Genomic DNA, 26,182 nt, shown 5'->3' with positions numbered 1-26,182 from the left:
CGGAAACAGGCTCCAGGCTCTGAGCCATCAGCCCAGAGCCTGATGTGGGGCTCGAACTCCCGGACCGCGAGATCGTGACCTGGCTGAAGTCGGACACTTAACCGACTGCGCCACCCAGGTGCCCCATACATGTCCATTTTTAAACATAACTGCATCAACTGAATTATCTATTTTGTTATGTTAAAGATTCACATTTAACGGCACAAAACATTGAATTTTTATGTGGGCAAAGAGCGTTTTTGAGAATATCTGGCTTTACTATCTTGCCTTTAAAAGTCTATTCAAACTTGGTTATATACAGATTTTATGATTTTCATCTTAAATGTATTGTTTAAAACCATTGAACTCTATTTTTAAAAAATTTATTTGAGAGAGTGCAAGTGGGGCAGCGGCAGAAAGAGGGGGAGAGAATCAAGCAGGCTCTGTGTTGTCGGTGCTGAGCCCTGGGTGGGGGTCTCAGTTTCATGAACTGTGAGATCATGATCTGAGATGAAATCAAGAGATGCTTAACTAAGTCACCCAGGTGCCCGAAAAACATTGAACTTTTTAATCCTAACTCTTTAGGAATATAGTTTAACATGTGGGGTGTGGGACTGGATCCAGTCACTTCTCCCCCAGAAACAATGGACAAATGATACAGTACCACTTATAAACTGTTCTTGACCTGCTTCAAATTCAAATTTTTTGAATTTGAAATACCAACTTTATTAAACAAGAAATTCCTATTTTAGGCTCTAGATACTTCTGTGCTAATAATATATTTGCTTATGCTAATATACTGTTTTGACTGGCATATACAATATAGTTTTGACAGTATGTATGTGTTTTGATGCAGTTCTATTATAAATGTGTTAATATTTAGTGGCAAATATATAAAGGTTGGTAAAATTTGCTGCATTTACTGTTATGATGCTCAGCTTGGGGTACTTCCTGTGGTGGTATTACCTAATTCCGGTCATCATTGCCTTTTTGCATTTTATCTGCACATTTGAGTAATCACTCTTCCGGTCTTTGTGACAGGGTCACATCAGGACAGATAGTCCTTCACCTGTCAGCTCAGCTTAGGCTATTTAATGGTCTGCTGGTCTTGCCTGCAGGCAACTGTATAGTTCAGAGCATATAGACTGCTTTCATAGATAAAACTGTCTTGTGATAGGTCCCCGGACGGATGGTTTTGCCTGTAGAATCATAGTCAAGTGGGTTTGAGACCAGGTCACATGGCTGCTGTTGGGTCTGTACTGGAGTCTGTGGTACACAATCCTGTTACCAGGTGAATCGACCCTGTCTGGTCCCTGGCCAGGAAAGGACATCACTTCAAGACCTTGGCCAGTATGGCTGACACTAAAACAAGGGATCTCTTCAGGGTTCACATATGGCAGGGCTATTTTTCCAGGTGGAAATGTATGGCTCTCTCGCTAAACATGCATTAATGGCCCCACAACGCAGCTGAGAGAGGCTATAGCCATGTCACAGAGCTGCCTTAGGGTCCATATCCATGACCAAGTTCTGCAGGCCTCCCTCAGTGGACACTGATGGATGAAGTCTCCACCCAGGTCCCTAGGTGAGGATGATTCCTTCTAGATCACGGCCAGAGTGTCTGGAGCTGGGTTATGGGCTGCTTCAATATCTGCAGTCAGACCAAGGTTAGTAGGCCTGCCTCTAGGAACACAGATGGACACAAGTCTTTCTTGATTACTACATGGGAAAGACAACAGCTGAGTCACAGGCTGGCTGTTCAAGGGCTGCATCTCAGAGTGAAGTCAGCAGGCCTGTTACTGGAGGCATGGGTGGACGTGACTCTTACTGGAGCCTGAGGGATAATGCTGCTGTCAAGGCCATATGGGGCGGTAGCTAAATCCACATAGGAACGTGGCTTTTTCTGGGTCTAATTGGGACCACAGTCAACAATCCTGCCACCAAGGCATAGGTTGCCTTCTCAAAATGGCCCTCCTTGTTCTTGGGCTCTACTGAGGTTTTACAGTCTCTTACATGGATCCCAAAAATCCAACAAAGGCACTTTTGTTCATGGAAGCCTGCCGAATTATTGTTCCTATCAGAGAATACAAGTGGAGAACTACCTCATATTCTGCTGTCTGGCTGATGTCACTGTAATTACAACGTACTCAACTTAAGGAAATCTACTTACATTAATTTAGCACGTAAATATATCAAAGCAAAAGCTGGCAAGTCCAGTAGTATTCAAAATGTGATTACTGAAGTTTCATAGCCCTTGCTGAATATAGTGTTGTATGTATGTCTGTGTTTTAGGGGGTGGGAGGGAAGTAGGCTCTTAACCTACAGAAGTATGTACTTGATTATATTGCCACCAGTGTAGACTGACGAACACCAGACCAATACAACTGAACTCTTGAGGTACTGTCACCAGTGAGGTGTTCCATAGGCACCTCAACTCACCATTTCCAAAATTACTCATGTTTTATCTTCCAACAACATGTCGTTCTTCCTGTTATTCTCATCACTCTGAAAGCTAACACCATGGAATTGATTTCCTCCAGTGGTTCTCAGGCTGATTTTGCCCCCTACGTGACAACTGGCAATTCCTTGAGACATTTCTAGTTACAACTCCGTGCTGGCACCTAGTGGGTGGATGAGAGGGAGCACTTAAAAAACTACAACACACAGGAAAACCCCTTAACAACAAATTATTAAACAGACCACAATATTGTGATTTCAGTATCCCAATACAAACTGCTGACTAAAACACTCAACAATTCAGTATTCTCTTACAAGGGAATTAAAGATATTATCTGAAAGGAGTCTCATGGTCTTTCTCCATTACTTTGTGCCATTTCACTTTCTTTGTTATTGTGGTTAAATAGGCATAACATAAAATTTAACATTTAAATACTTTCTGGGGTACAGTTCTATTGATTTGGCATGAAGCATATTGATTTTGTGCAACCATTATCACTCTCCATTCCCAAACATTTTCATATTCCCAAATTGAAACTCTACCCACTAAATGCTCATTTTTCATTCCTCTCTCCCTCCACCCATTGCCAGTCATACACTGATAAAAGTAGTTTGTATCTGAGGTCTTCAGGTGTATCTTAAGACCACAGTGATGGAAAATGAAGGTGTGGGGCGCTGGGGTGGTTCGGTTGTTAAGCATCCAACTCTTCATTTCGACTCAGGTCATGATCTCACAACTCATGAGTTTGAGCACACCACATTGAGCTCTGCACTAACAGTGAAGATCCTGCTTGGAATTCTCAATCTCTCCCTCTCTCTCTCTTTCTGCCCCTCCCCCCTCACACATGCACAAGCTCTCGCTCTCAAAGATAAACTTAAAAAAAAAAAAAGTGTAGGTGTGATAAAACAAGGACAATAAAAGGGAATGAAAAAAGGAGGCTAGAAGGGAAAGAGTGAGGCAATATCTCAGACTTACCCTATGCAACATATACTACATAGAAACACCTCAGCAAACTACCATTTAAATCTAGATTCCTACACTGAAAGTTTCAAATCATGTGTCACTGTTTCCAGGAAAAGTATGATAATCAATTAGGAGAATGTCACATTTCCAGGATAAAGGCCATTCCAATTAGGATCTTTAAAAAATGGGGTAAATCAGAAAATACCTCTAAGAAATGTCAGGATTACATAAAATTATACGTGTAAAACAACAGTCTTGATATGAAAAGCATGTTATTTGTAGTAAACTTTCCCTTGCATTATTTTAAGGGGAAAAGGTGAAGGAAGGATCAACAGCTGACAGAATTTTTTTAAGATTTATTTTTTATGTGATCTCCACACCCAACTGGGGCTTGAACTTAAAACCCTCAGATCAAGAGTCGCATGCACCACTGACTGAACCAGTCAGGTGCCCCAAGAGAGGATGATTTTTGAGGAAACCATGCTAGTGCTTGATGTATGTGCTTCACATCTAATGTTAGAGATCTAAGGAATGGCTATACAAAATTGGACCAAGCACAGAATTTTAGTGCTACAAATAGGAACGAAAAGGAACAAAGGAATTACTGAAAAGGTTATTGAGGAAAAACAAATGCAGTGACAACTATAAGCAAATCATAGCTGCTTTGGGAACAGAGGAAATGTATCTTTTCAGAGGAAAAAATAACCAGAAGATTTAAATTCTTAACAATTGCATTTGTGTCCCTTGGTGTCCTCTTGGTTCAAAGGCCAGTGGCCCATCACAGAGAGGGGCTCCTTGGCTGAGAAACCTACCAAGCACCCCAATCACATCACTCTTCCTCAGGCTGTACATGAAGAGGGTTCAGCATGGAGGTGAACACACTACATTACTGAGGCAATTCAGCTTCTATAGGAAGAATGGATCGACCAGAACTGAGGTCGAACACAAGCCTTCTCCCACAGGAAAAGGAGAAAACATAGGTAGCATTAGGAAATCAATAAAAACTAGAGAAGAATAGACGGGAGGAAAAAATACAAACTATCAATGGAACAAAAAATCTTTTGAAAGGATCAATGTAAACATTTACATAGTAATAGAAAAAGAAAAAAAAGACTGAAATTACTAAAACCAGAAATGAAAGTGGGGGCATTACTGTGATTCTACAGCGGGGAAAAGGGATTGGGAGAGACTGTATGCCAATAAATTTGATAATCTAGATGAAATGGAAAAATTCCTAAAATCACAAAACCTACCAATACTAAATGACAAAATAGAAAAAGAATAAAGGGAAAAAAGAATTCTGTTACAAACCTATAATGAGCAAGGAGATTGAACCTGTAATAAAGAATCTCACAACAAAGAAAATCCCTAGATGACTACACCCAAATGAAAGCTATTGATCAGCAAAGGAAACAAACAAAAAAACACAACATAGTGAATGGGAGAAGACAATTGCAAAGGACATATCTGTTAATAGACTAATACCCAAATACACAAAGAAAATACACAATTAGGGGCCCTTGGCTGACTCACTCAGTGGAAATTACAACTCTTGATCTCAGGGTCGTGAGTTCAAGTCCGATGTAGGGTGTAGAGATTACTTAAAAATAAAATCCTTAAACAAAAGAAAAAAAAAAAAGAAATCACAATTAAACATCAAGAAAATCCAATTAAAGAATAAGCAGAGGGGGCGCCTGGGTGGCGCAGTCGGTTAAGCGTCCGACTTCAGCCAGGTCACAATCTTGCGGTCCATGGGTTCGAGCCCCGCGTCAGGCTCTGGGCTGATGGCTCGGAGCCTGGAGCCTGTTTCCAATTCTGTGCCTCCCTCTCTCTCTGCCCCTCCCCCGTTCATGCTCTGTCTCTCTCTGTCCCAAAAAAAAAAAAAAAAAGTTGGAAAAAAAAAATTAAAAAAAAAAAAAGAATAAGCAGAGGACCCCAACTGTACATTTTTCCAAAAAAGGCAGATGGCCAACACAGGAAAAGATGATCAACACCACTGATTTTCAGAGAAATGTAGACCAAAAAAATACAAAAATTTTTTTTTGAAGATTAGAATACACTAAATGTCTTTGTATGCAAATATAGGGGGAGACATTGCTTATGGGTTGAAAGTCCAGTGCACAAAATATTCTAATTCTAATCTGCAAAAATGATTTAGAGATTCATGAAGTAAGTATATGCACTGACTAAAGAATAGGCCAATTTTCATTAAAAATTTCAGGGTTGATTGGCTTGCTCAGTGGGTAGAGCATTCAACTCACTCTCAGGGTCTTGAGTTTGAGCCCTAGTTTGGCACAGAGATTACTTAAGGAAAAAAAAAAAAGTTTCGAGCAATGACAGACAAAGACTACTACACCCCATTATTACCCAAAAATAAATACCAAAAGACGTCTCAAATTGCCAGTAAATAAAATAATTCAGGCTAAACACAGAATTCATTATATCCAAATTGAGTTTTTTTCTATAATTACAAGATTGGTTCAACATTGGAAAATCAATTAATCATACTTAGAAACACACAAATATATGGAAATCTAAGCAATGACAGAAGTGGCACTATAGAGACAAAAAGAAAGATTATCTTTTCAGTAAATGGTCCAGGTAATTTTGATATCTAAGCAAGAGAGACAATCAGACATAGAGTCATACCATACACTAAAGTACTTCAGATGGGTTACATAAATACAAAAATATGAGATCGCAGAATATATATAAACAAGGTACAACAAAATATCTGGATACATGAGAAAATTATAAATCTGACTCACAAAACTAAGAACTTTTCATTAAGAAAACATGAAAAATAAACAGACTTCTGGCACTTTTTCCACTTCATATACAACTTTGTTATCCACTAATACCAGAGATTCGGAGCTCACTTGTTTGACTTATCTCATGCAGCACTTAATAACGCTGTTACTACTAGTCCAAGTAGTTAGATAAGGCCAACCTGCAGTACTGACCTCAACCGTGAAGTCAAGGACTTAGTCTCATTTGACTGTGAACAAGTTCCGTTAGGTAAGACATGTAGGCTTTGAGATGACTAATGATGTCACCTAAGGAAGGCCAATGTATTATATGCTACAACCCACTCAAAGCAGTGAAGACCACACCCATACCCAAGAGAATCACACTGTAACCCAATCTCATCCAAACACAAACATACCACAAATGTGCCCAGGTCACTTCTGATCAGGATTTATCATTAAGCTTGATCCGGAATGTTCTACACTGGTTTCATTAAGCCCCATAGGAAGTGACATTAAGCAGCTGCAGCCTCCACAGCCACCCACAACATAACCAAAGGCTACTCAAGTGTCACAGGTATAATGAATGTGTTCACACAAAATTGAAACTAGGTTGTGATGGTCTGTGTCTCTATCCAAAGACCACTTTCAAGAACTGCCAGTGATGCATCAAGTACATCAGGATACCAGGACCTGCCATAATCACATGGTTTTGTGTTTTATAGCATACAAAAGGATGAGAAACTAACCAAGTCACATGCCAGATGCAGTTGTTCCTGAACACACACACAAATGACATAATTGTTCTTCCAGGATGTGGTGATGTAAGAACAAAGAGAACATTCTCCATTCCCAGCCTCTCACTGGGAAGCTACCAAAAATTAACACAATATTTCCTTCCCTACTACTGGGAGTCTTGCTCTCCTTCTAGGACCATGAAATTAGGATGTATACCCACACCATTCCTAAAGTCTTTCCTGACCCAAAGGGATCAAGTGTGAGAGGGACAAGAGCATTTCCAGAAAATTTAGAGACATATGTCACCCACCTTGGCCAGCAGGAGGGAATACAGATGGATTCCATGAGCAGTGAACTAATTCAAGTGGTCACCATCTTCACAGTATTAGACAAGGTCCATACAACTAGAGAACCCAGGTGGTTTGAATAGCATTAAGTCTAAAACTGCTAGTCTCACATGGGTCTAGACTGCAACCTGGTGTAGAAACTCGACTAGCATAGCACAGACAGCTGAATAAAGAATATTTTATTGAATATTCCCAAAAATAGTGGGGGTAGAGCGGCACATGTTCACAGGTCTACAAAACCACCCTATTAGCGGAGTTCCACACGTCTCTTACACATTGAACAACTTCACTGTTGTTCCAGCGTGGGTTGTAGGGTGTCCTGATTGCTTTCCAACATTGCTAACTTCATACAAGATCTAGTTAGGGAGTTCTTCCATGTATTCAATGGGACACCTGTAGACTTTCCCACATTTCTCATATTCAGTCGGTATTCCTCCAATGTGGCTTCTTTCGTGTTTTTGAAATGAACTGGAAAAACTGAGGCTTTCCCACGTTTATCATGTATGTAAGTCTTCTATCTATTGTGCATTTTTAGGCGTTTTAGTAAGTCATGACGACAATGTGAAGGCTTTATCACATTCTTTACATTCACAGTTTCTCTCTGGGGTCAATTTTTACATGTTGAGTTAGGCTTGAGGAAACAGTGAAGGCCTTCAGTCAGTGTGTACATTCAAAGGACTTGTCTCCAGTGGGACTTCAAATGTGTATTTACAGATGCGGAAGTGGTGTAGGCTTTCCCACATTCCATACACTCACAGGGCTTCGCTCTATTGTGAGTTCTCAAATGGAATTTCCCACGTTCACCACTTCCTAGGTCTTCTATCCATTGTGAGTTCGTAAATGTTTTTTAAGGAATGAGGGCCAAGCAAAAGCTTTTCCACATTCCTTACATTGATAGGGTTTCGCTCCAGTGTGAACTGTTAAATGTCCAACTAAGCTTGAAGAAAGGTGGAAGGATTTCCCACATTCCTTGCATTCATAGGGTTTCTCTCCAGTGTGGATTCTCAAATGTTCATTAAGTCGTGAGGAGTTAATGAAGGCTTTCCCACATTCCTTGCATTTATATGGCCTCTCTCCAGTGTGAATTCTCAAATGTGCTTTAAGAATTGAGGAACTACTGAGGGCTTTCCCGCATTCCTTACATTTATAGGGCTTCTCACCACTGTGAGTTTGAACATGTCTACGAAAGCCTGAAATCCAAGCAAAGCATTTCCCACATTCCTGACATTCAAAGGGCTTCTCTCCAGTATGAATTCTCAAATGATGATTAAGATATGAGGAACTACTGAGGGCTTTCCCACATATCATACATTTATAAGGCTTCTCACCAGTGTGAGTTTGAACATGATTACGAAGCATTGAGGGCCACTGGAAGTGTTTCCCGCATTCTTTACATTCATAGGGCTTCTCTCCAGTGTGAATCATAAAATGTATATAAAGGTGTGAGGAAGTGTAGAAAGATTTTCCACATTCGCTACATACAAATGGTTTTATTCCAGCGTGAAATCGACTGATGTGTTTATTGAGACGTTTCACATTTGCGTAACACTTCCCACACTCCCTACATTCATAGGGGTCTCTAACTGTGTGCATTTGCATATACACAGGGTGACCTGCTGAGGGAACTGAGATCCCTGGAAATGGAAGCATCCATTCATCGAGGTCTCCTCCACCGTGACTTCTCCCCTGTGTCTGAAAGTGGGAATGACTAATGAACGTCATCCCACAGCCACTATTTTCAGAAGGCTTCTCTGCCAGACTGGTTCTCTCATACAAGCTGTGTGGAGTCAGGTGGAAGACTTTACCACCCTGACTCAATTCAGAAAGCTTCTCTCTCGTAGCTCTTTCCTTTTGCAGAGGACGGAAGCTGTTGGCATACTGAGTATGCTCAAAAGTGTTCTCTCTATTTTCCGTTCTCATGTGTGTCTTAAGGAGTAAGTGTTGGCTTAAGATTTTCCCACTTTGCTTATACTCAGAGAGCTCTGCTCCCTGGTGGGTCCTTTCCTGTTGATAAACAGATGAAAGTTGATGATCGGATTTTCAGATTCATTACAGATTTCACACTTATAAAGCTAAAAACATGATGATTCTTCCCATTTTCATTAGATAAACACAGCTCCTGCTGACTGCCTTCAAGTTAAATGAGGGAACTCCTCTGACAAAACCCGATGCCATCTACTCTGCTCTTAGAAACATTCCATTAAAATTGCAGGAAAATGTTTAGACTCAATCCCTCTTATATATGCGGAAACTTGTACTTGTGGTATCTAGGAAGCAACAACTTCCAAGACAGGTTTGGATTATCCTCCCAAACCATAATCGAGTATCTCTGAATTGTTTTCTCTTGGATGAATGCCACTTGTCTCAAATACCTCCTACTTGCACTGATTTTAAAACTACCAATCTTTTTTTTAATGTGGAAAAATAGGAGATATCACAACTCAACCTTACTTTTTGAATTTCTCTGGCTGTTTTTCCTTCCCCCAAATCCTGGAGAGATGGTGACTCTTTGCTTTGATGTTGAGTTTGCCATTCTAAAGTAAAACAAATGTAAGCATTTGCAGGAACAAATGATAGGTTAAACAATTAAAAAAAGATAAGACTCAGCTTTCTTTACTTTCATATTAAAAACTGTGAAAAAGGGGGCACATGGGTAGATCAGTCAGTTTAGTATCTGATTCTTGATTTTGGCTCAGGTCATGATCTCACGGTTTTGAGATTGAGCCCCATGTCAGGCTCCATGCCAACAGGTGGAGCCTGCTTGGGATTCTCTCTCTCTCAAAATAAATAAACATTTAAAAAAAGTGTTGATAAAACAATAAAGAAAAAAGATTTCAGCAGTTTGTCTATGGGAAAATTTGGCACTAAGTGCAGATGGTCAAACTTTGGTGGTCTGCTAAAAAATAATTTTTGGAAAATTAAATATAGTGAGCAAAAACAGACTATTATCAAGGTAGAAAAGTAGGAAACCTCTGGACAACTAAGTTTACCAAAATGATATCTTAAAGAAGAAACAGGTCACTTTGTGACATCATAGAAATCTTAAGTAAAAGAGGGAAGGAAGTTAAAGATACGCAAAAACATCAGAGACAAATGGTTTCAGCACTATGAGACAAAATGAATCTTAAATTTTACACATTGCGAGTATGCCATATTTCAGACTGACTAGTGACATTCTTCTTATTCACCAGCGATATCTGTCACAACACTCACCTGGGAAAACTTCTTTCTCCACTGTCCTCAACTCTTCTTGTTCCAACCTAGCTACTAGGCTGGGTTTTGACTGTTGATATCCTGTCCAGGGGGAAAGGTACATTAATAGAAGAGGACTGTGTAAGAAATGACAAAGCTTCTGATGAAAACAGTAAAATCATTTCAAAAGGACTAGAAAAGCAAATCAAAAGATTACTTATCTCTGACTCTGAAAGCCTAACCCAAAGGTATGTACACATTTACAGAGCACATAGACATTCATCCAAACAGCAAATAAAGGAGGTGAGGAAAGGAGACCTTCCTTTTGATGGGGAAAGCACTAAAGCTATAGTACTCAAATGCTGGAGTGTGTCGCAATCATCAGGATGGCTTATTGAACATAGAAGACAGGGCAACAGCACCAGCTTTATAATTCAGAATGTCAAAAATAGGGTCTGATTTGGGGCATCTGGGTGGCTCAGTCAGTTAAGCATCCAACTTCAGCTCAGGTCATGATCTTGTGGTCTATGAGTTCGAGCCCCACGTCAGGTTCTGTGCTAACAGCTCAGAGTCTGGAGCCTGCTTCCGATTCTGTGTGTCCCTCTCTCTGCCCCTCCCCAGCTTGTGCTGTGTGTCTCTCTCTCAAAAATAAATAAACATTAAAAAAATATATGTTAAAAACAAAACCCGGGGTCTGACAACGTAAATTCCTAACAATGATAGTGTTAGTTACTGTTGGCCCTAATGCCACATTTATGGAAAACCCATTAAAGATTACAACCCATTAGTGCAGGGACTATGCAGCTCTCATTTCCAATTATGTTTCAGATTAGGCATCACCAAGGCTGGAACACCAAAAATACATAGTACAAATTTGTTCCTAAAGATGTTACAAGGAATGTTGGCAGCCTTACCTACTGTGACCAGGTTCTGGTAGTTCTCCAGCATCACGTTTCTGTATAGGTTTCTCTGAGCAAGGTCCAGTAATATCCACTCCTCCTGGGTGAAGTCCAATGCCACGTCGTCAAAGGTCACTGCGTCGTCAAAGGTCACTGCAATCTAAACCATCACACCGGGATTGGCTTCAGACAAGAAACATCTCCGCCAACATTCATGGGAGAATGAGGACAGGAGACTCAATACCGATGCAGGGTTATGAGGTTTCTCATTATCCTCCCATGGTTCTGTGGTCCTAGGTACTCTTCTCTCAATCTAGACTCACTCGCTGCTCCTCTCCACTCATATGGTTTTAATGTCACCTTTTATTTTTTTAATTTTTTAATTATTTTTAGGTTTTTTTTTAATTTTCTTTTAACGTTTATTTTTGAGACAGAGAGAGACAAAGCATGAACGGGGGAGGGTCAGAGAGAGGGAGACACAGAATCTGAAACAGGCTCCAGGCTCTGAGCCGTCACCACAGAGCCCGACGCGGGGCTCGAACTCACGGACCGCGAGATCATGACCTGAGCCCAAGTCAGCCGCTTAACCGACTGAGCCACCCAGGCGCCCCTTAATGTCACCTTTTAAACAAGACCTTATGGGGCACCTGGGTGGCTCAGTGGGTTAAGCGGCTGACTTCAGCTCAGGTCATGATCTCGCGGTCCGTGAGTTCGAGCCCCGCGTCGGGCTCTGTGGTGACGGCTCAGAGCCTGGAGCCTGTTTCAGATTCTGTGTCTCCCTCTCTCTGACCCTCCCCTGTTCATGCTCTGTCTCTCCCTGTCTCAAAAATAAATAAAACGTTAAAAAAAATTTTTTTTAAATAAAAAATAAAAAAATAAACAAGACCTTATGTCAGCTTAACCACAGTAGTAGGTCTTCACAGTTTCCTCTACTATAACACACTCCTGAGCATGCTACAGATCCTTCATAAACAGCACAGAATAACTGAATTCTTTGAGAAAAGGACACTTATACTGTCATGTCAGAGCTTACAGCAAGGCGGAAGCCTGCATTTGGAATCCATGAGCTTCTGGATTGATTACCGAAATACCAGAATTTTTTCAGGGTAATCCCTTTTTGATAGGAGAGTTTCTACTTCCAGAGGAAATTCATCTGGGGACTCAGTCCTTGTCTGGAGTTTATTTGCTTTAGGAAGCTCAGGACACAGGTGTGCCTAGAAACAATGTGTTCACCTGGTGGATGTAAATATGGCTTTCTGTTGACTGATATGCTTTTTTATTACCTGATTATAATTTTTCGGTCTGACAGCCACCATCCCTTCTACCTCTGTGTTTTCCTCAGGATGGGAGAAAGGATTCCTAGAAAGAAGATCTTGGGGAAAGGAAAGGATACTTCAGAATACAGAATTGACCCTAGTTCCCAGAATCACCCACCTGAAAATCATTCCATCCTAATTTAAGATCCCCATATATCCCTGCATGAGAAATCTCACAGAAACACACACTACTGCCATAAAATACAATAGCCCTGCCTCACCTGGAGCCAGAAAAGGGACTTGCTAGACATGCTACCCATGAAGAAAGAGGTCATGGTCTTATTTTACAGGTATGGAAACTTAACCCCTAAAACATTTGGTTATTTGCCCAAAATAATAAAACTCATCAATGAGATTATGTACCACCAATTCCCAACACACACACGAGGAAGCTGACTTAGATAATAGCATTCTCTGGCATATTTCAGCTCTTTCTAAAAGAACAGCAGTGACTAATTTAGGACCAGGTTGTTGGACTCCAGGTTGTGTGGGGATGACCTTTAGAATTCTCTGGAAATGAGAATCAATAATGACTTACCATGGGTCAAGTCAATGGTTGCCATCCTGGGAGAGTGACGGTGAAGTCTACCTACTGGGAAATTTGATCACTTCAGTACAATTTATGAATCTAGGTGAATATGACAATCTTCATTATTCTTGACATTGGGATACCCACAGTCCTTTTCATACCAATCATTAATCAGCAAGCATTGCCAATCCATCATCAAACATCACACATTGGCTGTCTCTCTGAAGGTGGTATGTGGGAAATTACTGAAAATGGTATAATCTATGGCATGAAAGTCACTAATATCAATTACCATTCACTGCAAATCAGTATGTAACAGATATCTGTCTCACTAATTTTATGTATACCAGCTCACTTAATTAGCATAACAACCCATTTCAATAGGTATCACTAGCTCTACTTAATAGCTGATAAAGCTAGATTCATAGAACACTAATCATTGGTCCACCACCCTCCAATTAGGAAAATGAAATCCAGAATTGAATGCAGATAGGCTTGTCTCAAATGTGTGATCTGAGGTTCTTATTCGCAAATATGATCAGTTGTCAATCTAGACCTGCACTGTCCAGTTTAGTAGCCACCAGTCGCATACGCTATTGAGTACCTGATATGCAGTTAGTAAAACAGGATTTTAAATTTTGTTTAGGTAAACTTAAATACATCTACATTCTCAACTGTATTTATTACATGCACATACGAAGTACATGTCATGAAAATTTTATGTCCAGCGAATTTTGAAATCTTACTATGACTTAAAGAATTTAAGATACTTCCATTTTAGCGGTGCCTGAGTGGCTCAGTCAGTTCAGTGTCCAACTTCAGCTCAGGTCACGATCTCACTACTTGTGGGTTCGAGCCCTGCAGCAGGCTCTGTGCCAACAGCTCAGAGCCTGGAGTCTGCTTCAGATTCTGTGTCTCCCTCTCTGCCCCTCCCCTGCTGGTGCTGTCTGTCTCTCAAAAATGAATAAACATTAAAAAAAAAAAAAAATTGAAGAAAATTTAAAAAATAAAAAAAAAACTTCAATTCTTATATGGGTTACATGCTGAAATATTTGGAATAGATGGGATAAAGTACATTATTACGTATGATCTCTTTTTGTTTATTTCATGTACAGAAAAGCTTTAATCATATACATGGCCTGCAGGTCATATGTCCATTGGCTAGCATTAGCCTAGAATACTGCTGGACATTATATAGAAGAGAAAAATGAAGTGTTTTATTTAGTTAATACCTTGAGCTTTGGTTGATGGAGCTTACAGTGGCTTGGAGCCCTGAACCTCCTTTTTTAAGTTATAATAGGTTTATTCTTTTATTCTTTCCACAAACAATTAAGATAATTGTGGTCCTGTGCTAGGCACTAAGTAGAAAACAGTGAAATATACAAAAAATGTCCCAGGATTTAATGACCCAACATTCCTAAGGGACAAGATACTCAATTATTAATGGATACATCCATTCATCAGAGCTTATGGAGGAAAAACTCAAATAGGTGAGAAAATAAAGACCATCCTATATACAAGCACAAAGGTATACATGAATATTTTGGATTGCTTCTTGGGCAAGGTAAAGACAGAAAAAGAAAAAAACCATAGGCTGTTCTAAACAGGACCCAAAAATATATGAAAAATAATGATGGAAGGATTTTAAAGACTCAGAAGACATTTCAAGTATTCAGCAGCTTCAACGGGTCTTGACTGAGGCTTAGTTCAGTTAAGGTTTGCCCACTTCCCCTTACCCTGGCAAAGGAGCAATGCCAAATCAGTCTGTGTTTCACACTGGTCTATTTTATGAGTCTTCCCAGAAAACCTTCTTTTTGTATTATCGCTTCTCACCAGGTTTTTATATTTACTCCATTGTTAATAAGGCTTCCTTCTTGCCTGGGTGGCTCAGTCGGCTAAGTATCCGACTTCAGCTCAGATCATGATCTCACAGCTCTTGAGTTCAAGCCCTGCGTCAGGCTCTGAGCTATTAGCTGGAGCCTGCTTCAGATTCTATGTCTCCCTCTCTCTCTGCCCCTCCCCTACTTATGCTCTCTCTCTCTGTCTCTCTCAAAAATAAAACATTAAAAAAAATCATAAGGCTTCCTTCTTTTAATATCTTTTAACCTGATACAGTTCAAACGATAACTCCTATGTTAAAGACTAATGACTTCTGGGGCACCAGGGTAGCTCAGTCAGTTAAGGATCCTACTCTTGATTTCAGCTCAGGTCATGATCTCACAGTTCATTGGCTCAAGACGGCATCAAGCTCCACGCTGACAGTGTGGAGCCTCCTTGGGATGGTCTCTCCCCCACTCTCTCTCTCTCCCCCTCCCACACGTGTGCACGTGATAAATAAATGAACTTACAAAAATTAATGACTTTTCAATAAATTAAACACAGAACAGCAGCCCAAATGCTGATCTACAAAACTGAATCCAAATGATGGTAAACACTAGAAGTTCCAGTTTCTTTACCATAAATGAAATTAACCCTCATGACCCAAAAATCTTTTTTTCCAAGAATTCTTATTCTACAGGTGAAAAGACCAGAACCCTGAAAATAACAAGCTGTCACAAACACTGCATCTCAAATGCTAGTATAGATTGCACTTACTCCTAGGGGTCTCAAAATGGGGCCTTTGGGCTGAATAAGCCCACAAATGTGTTTACTTTTGTGGCATGTGCACAAACATTTTTCCATTTGGTTTTGTTTCCTTTTCTGATGGAGATGTAAGTGCTATGCAATCAAAAGTGTAGATCTTAAGTATTTTCTGGATGAGCTCTAACAACTGTAGTTACTCACCTTATCACAGTCTTAAAAAAATAGAGAATGGACAGCATATTGAACTTCTAAAAACACAGACAACATACTCGTCTCCCTGAAAAGCCCTCTTCAGCCTTCTAGTTCACGCCCTCACCCTAATTCCACACAATCTGTTTCTGATTTCTTTCAGTTTCTATCAGTTCCTAGATAGGTTACTCAGTTTGTAAAACGTTTACAAATATATATGCTGACTTTTTTCTATTTAAAGAAACAATAAGGGAAAAACATTCTTAAATCTCCCAGTGAATTTTGGACTTGTCCACTTCTTCTTATGTTTCTGTCAAGCACTGGTTTATACCTTGTGCAACAATATTATTGGGTACATACAAATTTTGAAATTGAATCACATTAGAGATATTGAATCACCTACCGTAAAGAACTCTATGTGTAGTAACGATTTATGACAATGTTGTCTGACATGGAGATCCATTTTCTTTTGGAGAGCTCTTTGGGTATCAAAGATGCCCTTTATTTTCCAATACGTGACATAGGCCCTGGCTCAGTGAAGGCACCAAGTGATTGCTGACTGACAGACCAAGACCAGAGTCCCTACATCACTCAAAGCACATCTAACTAGGAGCACCTGGCTGGCTCAGTCAACAGGGCACCCAACTCCGGATCACAGGGTCATGAGCTCAAGCCCCAAGGTAGGTGTGGAGGCTCATTTAATAAAAAAAAATTGTTTTAATTTATAAAAAACACAGTACATCTATCTAGATTACATTGAAATAACAGTCCCTGACAAAATATATATCCCAGGTTTCAGGAGATGTAGTTAAGTACTCTAATATGAGTGTGGGGTCTCATGCTTCTGAGCACTCACCCACCAGCTAGGGCATGTCTGTAAACTTCTTCCCCACAGAACCCCTCATGTGGATACTCGGGTGCTGTTTCTTATACCTGTTGTCACCCATGGTTCCCTCCACTCATCTGCTCACCAGTCATGGCTTGACTGTAATCCAGAGGTTTTCAAATGCTTGTCCATTGTGCCAACTACCTCTGCCCCAGGCAACCCAGCAAACTTCTTTACAAACAGTTGACTGCAATGATATCACTGACAATAAGGTCTGACCCAGTCTTGGGGTGAAGGGCCCTGTACAAATGTGAACTTCCCTATTACTCTCCATCACCTGTAGGGTCTGTGAGTTGTTTGTATCTCTGTTACTCTTCCAATGTATATCAACAAATCAAGGAGTGGGGTACCTGGATGGTTAAGCATCCGATTCTTGCTTTTAGAAGCTCAGGTCCTGATCTCAGTTTTGTGGGTTCAAGCCCCAAGTAGGGCTCTGCACCCGTAGCACAGTAGTTTTTTAAAAAGTCTTAACTCCAGGGGCGCCTGGGTGGCTCAGTCGGTTAAGCGTCCAACTTTGGCTCAGGTATCTCAGTCTGTGGGTTCAAGCCCCACATCAGGCTGTATGCTGACAGCTCAGAGCCTAGGGCCTGCTTCGGATTCTGTGTCTCCCCCCCTTCTCGAAAATAAACAGTAAAAAAAATTCTTTTTTAATAAAAATAAATAAATAAAAAGTCCAATGAACTCAGATTAAACCCAGCTATAGCATCTAAATGTATCTGCAATATAGACATTCTTGCCAACTGGCAGAATTCCCTTATCTCTGACACATAGGGTAAGGGCCATTATAGTAGGAAAAGTTAAAAGGAGGATCCTGGAACTCCCCACCACTGGACATAATCATCCAGGAATAATACCGACACTGCTGAGGGAACTGCAAAGACTAACACCAACATCCAGTTTGCCCAAGGACTGGGAAATAGAGGACTGGCTTTGAAGAAATAAACCATGGACATCTACAATCACCTCGAGACCAATTCCAGAAACCTAAACTAAACCTAAACTGTACTGGGTTGACATATTTTGTCTATGCTTGTATCTGTTTATTTATGTCCATGTATTTATTTGCATAAACTAGGCTTTCACTTCTGCTACATCCTTCCCATTTTGATTACTATACAAGCTATTACAGGGTAACATTAGTTTTTAGGTAAAATATTTTCATGAGACTGTGACTAAATTTGAGGAGTACTTTACAAATGGACTGTGATGGAGATCAAATGACACTTGATGTACGTTTAAAACTCTTTACGCAATATAATTAGGTACACATCACCCACAAAATAGTTTGTGACAGATTTTGAAGCCTCTGAAACTGAAGTTCGGAAACTAAAACTGACAGGCCTGTTTCTGCAAATGAAGTTTTGTTTTTTTTTAATGTTTATTTATTTTTGAGAGAGACAGAGACAAAACGGGAGTGGGTTAGGGCAGAGGGAGAGGGAAACACAGAATCCCAAGCAGACTCCAGGCCCCGAGCTGTCAGCACAGAGCCTGACGTGGGGCTCGAACTCACAAGCGGTGACATCATGACCTGAGTGAAGTCAGACACTCAACAGACTGAGCAACCCAGGCGCCCCCACTTTTTTTAAAAAAAACTTTTACTGTGCAAATGAAGTTTTACTAGACAAAACCACACACATTTGTTTAGTAAGGGGTATGGTTGCTTGTGCAACTACAAAGGCAGAGCTGAAGAATTCCAGGCCGGATGGCCAGCAAAGCAGAATGTACTCAATGCAAGAGGACTTCAGCCACCTCCACTTTAACCTCAAACTTTCTAACTGATTAGGGTCTTCTTTCCAGGTTCTCTCTGAACTCAGACAAAAGACCATGTGGGCAAACGATCCCCTGATGGAAACCTAAACTTCCCCCTTCGGCAAGAAGTACTGCCTGAGCCACAAGACCCTGCATGATGGACTCCAAGACAGTAATGGACCTGATCTTCACAGCCCACCTGCAGTTACTCACTAACCTTTACCTGGCATTTTTCTTATATGAACCTGTATTTTCAGCACTTTAGCTACATTACTACCTGGGCCTTTTCAGACAAAAAGTTGGCAAGCCTGGTTACTGGACTCACTTATCAGTGTATGAAATTACAGAAAATAAAGACAGCATGCAAGGCACCTGGGGTGACTCAGTCGGTTAAGCAGGGATTTGGGAGGAGAGGGGTGTTGAGTGGCTTAGTCCGTTCAGCGTCCGACATCAGCTCAGGTCATGATTCCAGTTTCTGAGTTCCAGCCCTGTATCAGGCTCTCTACTGTCAGCAGGGAGCCCGCTTTGGACCTCTGTTCCCCTATCTCTCTGGACCTACCCCACTCGCGCCCACTCTCTCGAAAATTAAAAAAAATTAAAAATAAAAATAAATTAAAAAAATAAAAAGGCAGACTTCAGCTCAAGTCATGGTCTCACTGTTTGTGAGTTTGAGCCCCACAGTGGGCTCTCTGCTGTCAGCTCAGAGCCCGCTTAGGAATCTCCGTCCCTCTCTCTCACTGCCCCTCCCCCACTCAGGCTCCCTCTCCCCAAAATAAACAAACATTTAAAATAAATAAATAAAGGGGCGCCTGGGTGGCGCAGTCGGTTAAGCATCCGACTTCAGCCAGGTCACGATCTCGCGGTCCGGGAGTTCGAGCCCCGCGTCGGGCTCTGGGCTGATGGCTCAGAGCCTGGAGCCTGTTTCCAATTCTGTGTCTCCCTCTCTCTCTCTGCCCCTCGCCTGTTCATGCTCTGTCTCTCTCTGTCCCAAAAATAAATAAACGTTGAAAAAAAATTTTTTTTAAATAAAATAAATAAATAGGGGCGCCTGGGGTGGCTCCAAGCGTCGGACTTCCGCTCAGGTCAGGATCTGAACCCTGGGTGGAGCTCTTGTGCTGAGAGCGCAGGGCCTGGAGCCTGCTTCAGATTCTATGTCTTCCCCTCTCTCTCTCTGCCCCTCCCCCGCTCACACTCTGTCTCTTTCTCAAAAAAAAAAATTTAAAAAAATTAAATAAAGACAGCACGGAAACATCAGGAATCTCAGAAACTCTGAGTTTCGCAAAGAGCGTGTGAGGCTTCCAAGTCAGTATCATGAAGAAACAATGGCTCTGCCGCAGGTTAGAAGAGCCTAAGAGACAAACAATTGTCATATATAAACCTTGAATACATCCGAGATCCAAAACATATTCTGAGGTAAAGTGGAAAATTTTACTTTTTATACAGTACATATTGCATAACATTTTTAATTTTCGTGGCTGAATCACTGTATTATGATTTCAGTAGTAAAACCTCATCCTTAAAACATGCATTACCGAGTATTTAAAGGTCATGTATCATGTCTACAATTTATTTCCTATTTACTCGCAAACAATCCGCTAAAAAATACATTTCTTTATCCAAAGAGCGCAACCACGCAAAATGCGAAAATGGGTGAATCTGCTTCGGTGCACATTCATAGCAACAGTTGCTTACATTTCCTTTAGGTTTAAGATTTTACGCAAAAAATGTCGGGAAAAAACTTAGTCCAAATGCCCTGTTAATGGGAAATCCAGTTATTCTGAAAATGGAGTATTCACGCCTCCATTCTTTTCTCCCGAAGTCCCTGGCTTGCAACTTGGTGGGAATGGACAGGCTCAGGAGGGTCTCAGGAAAAGCGACGTGAAAACGGTTTCTCTTTAATACAAAGACCAGTGGAGCACGTGTGTATAACTAGGTACTGAAACATGCACACTACACACATCCGAGAAAGCATATCACCTGCCTAAGACAGTGTGTCCCGAAGAAAAGACGAGCGCAGACAAAGCCACATTCTCAGATAAAACTGCCTCTTCCCCACCGAAAGGAAACACAGGCCCCGCTGAACCAACTTTCCAGAACGCTCACCGGCCGGGTCCCTGAGGCTGCGAGTAACGCGGCGGAGTCTGGGCCACTCCCAGCAGCAGAAACTCTTTTCCTTTGGGACAAAAGTCACAAAGGCCGCTTGCACACTGCAGGACAGGCGAGCACAGTGGCCACGAACACCCCGCGCACGCGCCCTCCCAGCAGGACCACAGCGGCTCCGCGCCAGAACCGCCGGCCTCAGCGGCCTGTCGGGCGGTCTAGGCGGATGCGAGCCTAGATGGCAGGACCATCGCCGACCCCGACTAAAACCGGCCTTGGACTCCCACCTCCTGCCTCCCTTCACGCCTTCCCCACCACAGCGGGCCCACGTCCAACCACCAGCAGCCCAACGTGCTCAATACTGCGCGAAGCAGCAGGCGAAGAAACTCCGGCGAACGCGTGACACCACTTCCGCTTCCTGCCGGGAACCGGGGGCGGGGCTTCCACCTCAGACGGCGGAACTGGGCTTCCCTCGGGCGTGGGCTTCGCGCTGGGCCTGAGGCCTAGATCCCGCCCGGAGGACAAGGCTGGGGCAGGAACAGGTATGGGGGCGCCGCTACGGGCGGGGGGCGGGACCCTGCGCGGGGCGGGGTGGGGACCGAGCCGGGGGTGGGGGGCGGGGCCCAGCTCCCTGGGGCGGTGGCAGGGCGCCAATGGGCTCAACCCCACAGCCTGCTCAGTAAATGGTTTCCTGCCGGCCTCCCTGCACGTCCTGGAGACTCTACGTCGTTGTCCTTGTCGTTAAGCCCGAGAGTCCGTCACATAGTCTGTCTGCCGCAGTCTATCCCGTCTCTAGGTCTTGATTTCCTCTCATTGTCGTTTACGTTGGACACGACGCTAAAGTCTAGTCGTTGATGCCTTGCTTTCATTGTTATGACAGTTCCTGTAAATCGTTCCTTTTTCTGTGTCAAATATGTATATCTGTTTTTGTGAGATCGCACTGATACCAGGCATTCCTCTCTTCAGGCATGGTTATAAAGTTGCTCCCCTAATCACGTTTGCTGTGGTTTTCATTGGATGGCCTTTGTGCAGTTAGTAAAGATATCTTTAAACAGGACTAGAGTACATCTACTCAAGACTTAGTGGAGGGGAGTGGGAGGGAATGGAGGAAATAAGTGAAGGGGATTAAGATGTACAGTCTTCCGGTTGTAAAATAACTGGGACACTGGATATAATGTTCACAATAGGGAATATAAGCCAATCCAACATTGTAACAACTTTGGTGACAGATGGTAACTAGACTTACTGTGGTGACTATTTTAGGATGTGTGCATTGTATAGGATATATATATATCAAATTGCTACGTGGACGCCTAAAGGTAATCCAGTATTGTATGTCAGTTGTTCATCAATAAAAAGTGAAAGAAATGTCCATGTACATCATGCAACGTGCTTTATGCATACATTGAATTGATATGTCTCTTGTTAAGTTAATGTTTCATTAATAACTGTAGAAACTTTTAATTTTTATATAGCTAAGAAGTCTGGTTTGTTTTTTGTTTTTGACCAAGAGAGTTCTCGAGTCAGGGAGAGGGGAAAGGGGAGAGAGAATCCTACGCAGGTTTGACGGGGGGGGGGGGGGGGGGGGGGGGGGGGGGGGGCTTCATCTCACAACCCTTGGGATCATGACCTGAGCTGAGGCGCCCCTCCCCTTATTTGTTTTTGGTTACACTGGACGTAATGGTAAACTCTAATCATTGATTCCTTGTGTTTTCAATGTAATGACAATTTTATAAATCTTTCATATTTTGTTCACATGTATATTTTTGTTCTTGCTTTGTGAAAAACCACTAACACTGGGCATTCTTCCCTTATTCAGGAATGGTTCTAAAGTTATATTTGCTGTGATTTTGAGTGGGTTATCTTTGTACAGTTAATAAAAGATCTTTTGAAATACTGATTTAAAACATATTTCATCCAGACTTGTTCATGTGAATCATTAAATGTTTTGTACCCATCTATTGAATTGATACCTATTTTGCTACATTAATGTTTCATGTTTATTGCATAAATCATTAAATTTTATATAGGCAAAGAAGTGTTTTTATTTTAATTTTTCTTAAATATCATTGAATGTTGTTTTTTTAATGTTTATTTTGAGAGCAAGAGAGAACAAGGGCAGGGGGGAGCAGAGAGAGAGGGAGAGAGACAGAGCATCCCAAGCAGGCTCTGCATTGTCAGCACAGAGCTGGAGGTGGGTCTCGAACTCAAGGAACCATGAGATCCTGACTTGAGCTGAAACCAAGAGTTGGATGCTTAACCGACTGAGCCACCCAGGTGCCCCCAAAAAAGTGCTTTTAAAAATTATATATGAGGGGGGAGCCTGGGTGGCTCAGTCGGTTAAGTGTCTGACTCGGTTTCGGCTCGGGTCATGATCTCACAGTTCGTGAGTTCAAGCCCCACATCAGACTCTGTGCTGATGGTGCAGAGCCTGCTCGGGATTCTCTCTCTCCATCTCTCTCTGCCCCTTCCACACTCTCTCTCTCAAAATAAATTAAAAAATAAACTTAAAAAAATTTAAAAAAAATTGTATATGAGGGTGCCTGGATGGCTCAGTCGGTTGAACACCCGACTTTGGCTCGGGTCATGATCTCATGGTTTGTGAGTTTGAGCCCTGCATCGGGCTGTCAGCCTGCTGTCAGCCTCTCAGCACAGAGCCTGCTTTAGAACCTCTGTCCCCCTCTCTCTGCCACCCTGCCCCCATTTGCACTCTCCCGAAAATAAATATTTTTTATTAGTTTTATTTTTTTTAATTTACATCTAAATTAGTTCGCATATAGTGCAAAAATGATATCAGGAGTAGATTCCTTAATGCCCCTTACCCATTTAGCCCATCCCCCCTTCCACAACCCCTCCAGTAACCCTCAGCTTGTTCTCCATATTTGAGTCTCTTATGTTTTGCCCCCCTCCCTGTTTTTATATTATTTTTGTTTCCCTTCCCTTATGTTCATCTGTTCTGTGCCTTCAAGTCCTCATATGAGTGAAGTCATACATTTGTCTTTCTCTAATTTCGCTTAGCATAATCCCCTCCAGTTCCATCCACGTAGTTGCAAATGGCAAGATTTCATTCTTTTTGATTGCCGAGTAATACTCCATTGTATATATATACCACATCTTCTTTATCCATTCATCCATCGATGGACACTTGGGCTCTTTCCATACTTTGGCTATTGTTGATACTGCTGCTATAAACATTGGGGTGCGTGTGTCCCTTTGAAACAGCATACCTGTATCCCTTGGATAAATACCTAGGGATATAACCTTGCTGAGTTATAGGGTAGTTCTATTTTTAATTTTTTGAGGAACCTCCAGACTGTTTTCCAGAGTAGCTGCACCAGCTTGCATTCCCAAAAAATAAATATTTTTTAAAAATTATATATGGATTTCCTAACTTGCCTTAAAAATCTCAATTACATACAGATTTTGTAATTTACTTCTTAAATAGAATCTATTTAAAAACACCAAAAGATAAATAAAAAATAAAAACACCAAACTTTTTTTTTTTTATTAAAAATTTTTAATGTTTATTTTTGAGAGAGAGAGCATGAGCAGGGGAGGAGCAGAGAGAGAGGGAGACACAGAATCCAAACCAGGCTCTGAGCTGTCAGCACAGAGCCCGACAAGGAGCTCAAACTCATGAACCTCCAGATCATGACCTGAGCCGAAGTCGGCCGCTTAACTGACTGAGCCACCTAGGTGCTCCAAAACACCAAAGTCTTTAATCCTCATAGGATATATTTTACATGTGGGGTAGGGTACTGGATCCAGTAGTTCTTTTCCCTAGAAAAGATGATGGATTCAGTACCACTTACAAGCTATTCTTGACCTATAGATTTGAAATTCCAACTTGATTAAACAGTGAATTCCTGTATTGGTCTCTGGACACTCCTTCACTCATATTGCATTTACTTATGCTCATATCACACTGTTTTGAATGGTATACAAGTCTTAATATTTAGTGGTATATATATAAAGGTTGGTAATGTTTGTTGCATTTACCGCTGTAGGTGTTCAGCTTGGGGTTAATTCCATTGGTGGTAACATGTTTACCTAATTCTTGGGATCATTGCCTCTTTGTGTTAGATCTGCACATTTGAGTAATCAATCACTCTTGCAGTCGTTATAGGGTCACATAGTTACAGAAAGTCCTTCATCTCTCAGCTCCGTGTAGGCTACTTAATTAATGGTCTGTTGGCTCTATCTGCAGGCAACGGGGCTTGCCATTTGTGTCTCCATAACTGAAAGAGCAAACATCTCTTTAAGAGTGTATAGACTGTTTTCATAGGTAAAAACTGTCTTGTATGGGTCCCTGGACTGATGGGTTCTACCTCCAGAATCATAGTCAAGTGGGGTTGACACCAGTCACATGGCTGCTACTGGGTCTGCATTGGAGTCTGTGCTATACTGTCCCGTTGTCAGGGCCATCATCCTTTTTTGGACCCTGGTCAAAGGTCGTCCCTCCAAGACCTTGGCCAACACCAAGACAAGCACTCTCTTCAGGGTCCAAAGATGGTGGTAGCGTTTCTAGTTGTGCGACTAGGCAGGCACAAATGGTCCCAGACCACAGCTGAGAGGGCCTGGAGCCAATTCACAAGGCTACTTAGGGCCCACAGCCATGACCAGGTTCTGCAGGCCTGCCTCAGGGGGCACTGATGGGCCAGTCTCCCCCAGGGTCCCAGGATGGGCAGGACTCCTCCTATATCGTGGCCTGGTGCCGGGAGCTGGGTTGTGGGCTGCTTTAAGATCTGCAGTCAGACCAAGGTTAGTAGGCCTGCCTCCAGGCTCACAGATGGACACATGTCCTTCTGGATTCCTCTGTGGGGAAGACCACAGCTAAGAGAGGCTTCAGGTGGGGGGCGCCTGGGTGGCTCAGTTGGTTGAGCTTCCGGCTTCGGCTCCGATCATGATCTCATGGTTTGTGAGTTCAAGCCCCGAGTCGGGCTCTGTGCTGACAGCTTGGAGCCTGGAGCCTGTTTCGGATTCTGTGTCTCCCTCTCTCTCTCTGCTCCTCCCCTGCTCGTGCTCTGTCTCTCTTTCTCTCAAAAATAAATAAACATAAAAAAAAAATTTTTTTTTAAAAGACAGGCTTCAGGTGGGTCAACGGCTGGCTTGCTTAAGGTCTGCATCTCAGAGTGAGGTCAGCAGGCCTGTTACCTGAGAGGCATGGCTGGATGTGTTTCCTTCCAGGGCCTGAGTGATGGTGCTGGTGACAAGGCCAAATGGGGCTGTAGTGAAGTCCACATGACGACATGGCTGTTTCCACATGTGTAGCTGGAACCACAGCCAGTGAGCCAGCCATCTGGGCATAGGTGTCCCTTCTCAAAATGACCCTCCTAGTTTGTGGACTCTACTCAAGTTTTGTGGTCTCCTACCTGGATTCCAAAACTTCCACAAAGCACTTTTGTTCATGGAAGGCTGACTGATTATTGTTGCTGTGGGGGGATCCAAGTGGGGACCTCATATTCTGCCATCTTGTGGTGCCAGGAATTTCAGTGCATTAATCTTAAGGA

At 42.1% G+C, this 26,182-nt stretch overlaps 1 protein-coding gene and 1 long non-coding RNA gene across 2 annotated transcripts; both read right to left on the bottom strand.

Annotated features, from left to right (window-relative positions):
• Positions 1–5,813: 5,813 nt before the first annotated feature.
• LOC147583790 (uncharacterized) lies at positions 5,814–11,454 on the bottom strand. Its single transcript, XM_086681334.1, has 4 exons — positions 11,336–11,454; positions 10,443–10,523; positions 9,681–9,763; positions 5,814–9,233 (listed from the first exon to the last, which is right to left on the bottom strand). Exons 1-4 carry the CDS (start codon positions 11,367–11,369, stop codon positions 8,049–8,051), a joined length of 1,383 nt encoding a protein of 460 aa, XP_086537460.1. The 5' UTR covers positions 11,370–11,454; the 3' UTR covers positions 5,814–8,048.
• A 3-nt stretch (positions 11,455–11,457) lies between these two features.
• On the bottom strand, positions 11,458–21,160 carry LOC147583789 (uncharacterized). Its single transcript, XR_015242238.1, has 4 exons — positions 20,676–21,160; positions 13,175–13,228; positions 12,604–12,692; positions 11,458–11,480 (listed from the first exon to the last, which is right to left on the bottom strand). It is a non-coding gene; the product is annotated as an uncharacterized LOC147583789 (long non-coding RNA).
• Between the last annotated feature and the right edge of the window lie 5,022 nt (positions 21,161–26,182).

This window comes from Puma concolor, chromosome A2 (genome assembly GCF_028749965.1).
Source record: "Puma concolor isolate L17-30 chromosome A2, mPumCon1.1.hap2, whole genome shotgun sequence".
Classification (NCBI taxonomy): Eukaryota; Metazoa; Chordata; class Mammalia; order Carnivora; family Felidae; genus Puma; species Puma concolor.
This window is presented reverse-complemented; position numbering and strand designations above follow the sequence as displayed.